General features: G+C 30.3%; 1 protein-coding gene across 1 annotated transcript in view; it reads right to left on the bottom strand.

Annotated features, from left to right (window-relative positions):
• Window positions 1-497: 497 nt before the first annotated feature.
• LOC107677110 (ankyrin repeat and fibronectin type-III domain-containing protein 1-like) overlaps window positions 498-2,055 on the bottom strand; it is an 82,123-nt gene continuing 80,565 nt past the window's right edge. Inside the window, exons 23-24 of the mRNA XM_016471907.1 lie at window positions 1,776-1,779; window positions 498-836 (exon numbers count right to left, since the gene is read on the bottom strand). Coding sequence (XP_016327393.1) covers window positions 498-836; window positions 1,776-1,779 — 343 coding nt within the window. The remainder of the gene's footprint in view (window positions 837-1,775; window positions 1,780-2,055) is intronic.

The following is a 2,055-nucleotide window of genomic DNA, read 5'->3' as shown; positions in this document are numbered from 1 at the left end:
GCTCAAGAAACATTTCTGATTATTATCAGTGTTGAAAACAGTTGTGCTGCTTCATATTTGAAACCATGATAAATTAATAGAAAGTAGAAAGATTAATAGAAAGTTCAAAAGAACAGCATTTATTTTTAAATAAATAATAATTATATTTGTATTTACTGTCATTTTGATCAATTTTATGCATTATTTGTAGTATGGAGTATATAAAGCAGTGGGTGGATTATGAAAATAATGTACACTGATGAACTATTCACTATACATCAATTTTGATTTCATGCTGACTTTAACTCTTATTAGTGATTGATCAACACTGATTTTCTCATAAGGTTAGCGTGAATAAAACTCAGTCCTGGTGAACCCGCTTAGCTAATCACAAACCTTAAGACCTCATGAAGTACTTCAAAATCTAACCAAACATGTAGGAAAACACCAAAGTAGGCTATTAGTAGTCTATGCACTTCAGCCAGTGTGTGAGTGTGTGTATTTACAGGTTTCCGTGATCAAACAGTCGTGGCTCTGCTGTGCTGCAGCGCGAGCGGTGAATACTCTTTGAAGCGGACGCAGAGTTTGCCGCGAGTCCATGGGTTTTGTAGCGTGAGTGGGCAGAAATCGTCCTGTAGCCATTTCTCTCCCCCCTCCACCAGCAGAACCAGGCCGAAGTGGTCGAGCTGCTCGCTGTCATACACACACACCTCAGACGCACAGGACGGGTATCTGCACTGATTCGGGGCACAGGTGCACTGCTGCGTGGCTTTCTGCAGGTGATGGCACACGGTGTTGATCTCCTGGACCACCAGACGAACCATCTCTTTGGCCGACGTCTCTGGAGTCACGCGTAACTACAAACACAGACATATGAAGTCAGCAGACTAAATAGTCTGTTTAGTAAACTGGAGTAAACTATGGTTAGGTTTCTTAATGCTCAAATGCAATAACTCGAAACTTTACAATTAGCAGAACTGAATTGAGAATTTAAAATTTCTATTTAATTTCTTAATTTGAATAGAGATAGCAAACAGAATGCAGAATTATATTATATTATAAAACCAATATAATATAATATAATAATATTATTTTAAATTAGATTTTATTTTTATATTAATCACTTTGATTTTAGTTAAAATTTATTACATTTTGTTGTGTTTTATTTACTAGTTTTATTTAGTTTTAATTGTTTTAGTGCATTAAGTTAAACTAAATGAAAATGAGAAATGTCACCTTGGAAAATAGCTGAAATAAAATGTTACATTTTTTTATATTTTTATTTTATTTCAGTTAACATTATTTTATTTAAAGTAGCAATTTTTTATGGTTTTCGTTTTATTTAACTATATAATATTATATAAAATATAATATTATATATAATCAGAATATCAGAAACAGAATTAAAAAGGAATAAAAGTAAAAAATAAAATAAAATAGAATATCTCCAAAAACATTAGATATTAATAAAAAATATTTGAAATGCCACCTATATAAATGTAATTAATTAAATATACGTATTAAGCATTGAATTAAATGGTACATATTTATATCCATAGTTATATATATAATAATTAGAGATAATAGACAATGATAAAAAAACACTTCATTTCCAAGAATGCTAGAATTTAGTCAATATAAGCAATAGATTTAAATTAAAAGAAATAAAATTAAATGTATTATTTTATTAAAATATTTTACATTTAATATAATTTATTTAAAAAAAAACAATATTACAGGCATTTTGTGGTTGTGAATGGCATTTTAAATGTTTGCATTCATTATTTTGACAGTACTGAACTTTAGTGAAAGTTTAGAGAAACATGTCTAAAGAGTAAATCAGTGAATAAACAGGCATAATTAATTAAAATATAGTGAAACAACTGACACTCCTATGTGGGTGTTATTCAATTTCTTTGAATTGAATTCCTCTTACAGTCATTTCTATTCAAATTCCAATAACTTCCTGTAGGGCCAATTACATTTATATACACACTAAAGCAGTGAGCACCTTGAGTTTTATCCACCACTGTGATGATTAGTGTATCAGCTCTCACACACACACACACACACACA

Source organism: Sinocyclocheilus anshuiensis, unplaced genomic scaffold, assembly GCF_001515605.1.
Source record: "Sinocyclocheilus anshuiensis isolate Anshui unplaced genomic scaffold, SAMN03320099.WGS_v1.1 scaffold392, whole genome shotgun sequence".
Classification (NCBI taxonomy): Eukaryota; Metazoa; Chordata; class Actinopteri; order Cypriniformes; family Cyprinidae; genus Sinocyclocheilus; species Sinocyclocheilus anshuiensis.
Note: the sequence above shows the minus strand (reverse complement) of the source record. Positions and strands in the feature narration are given on the sequence as shown.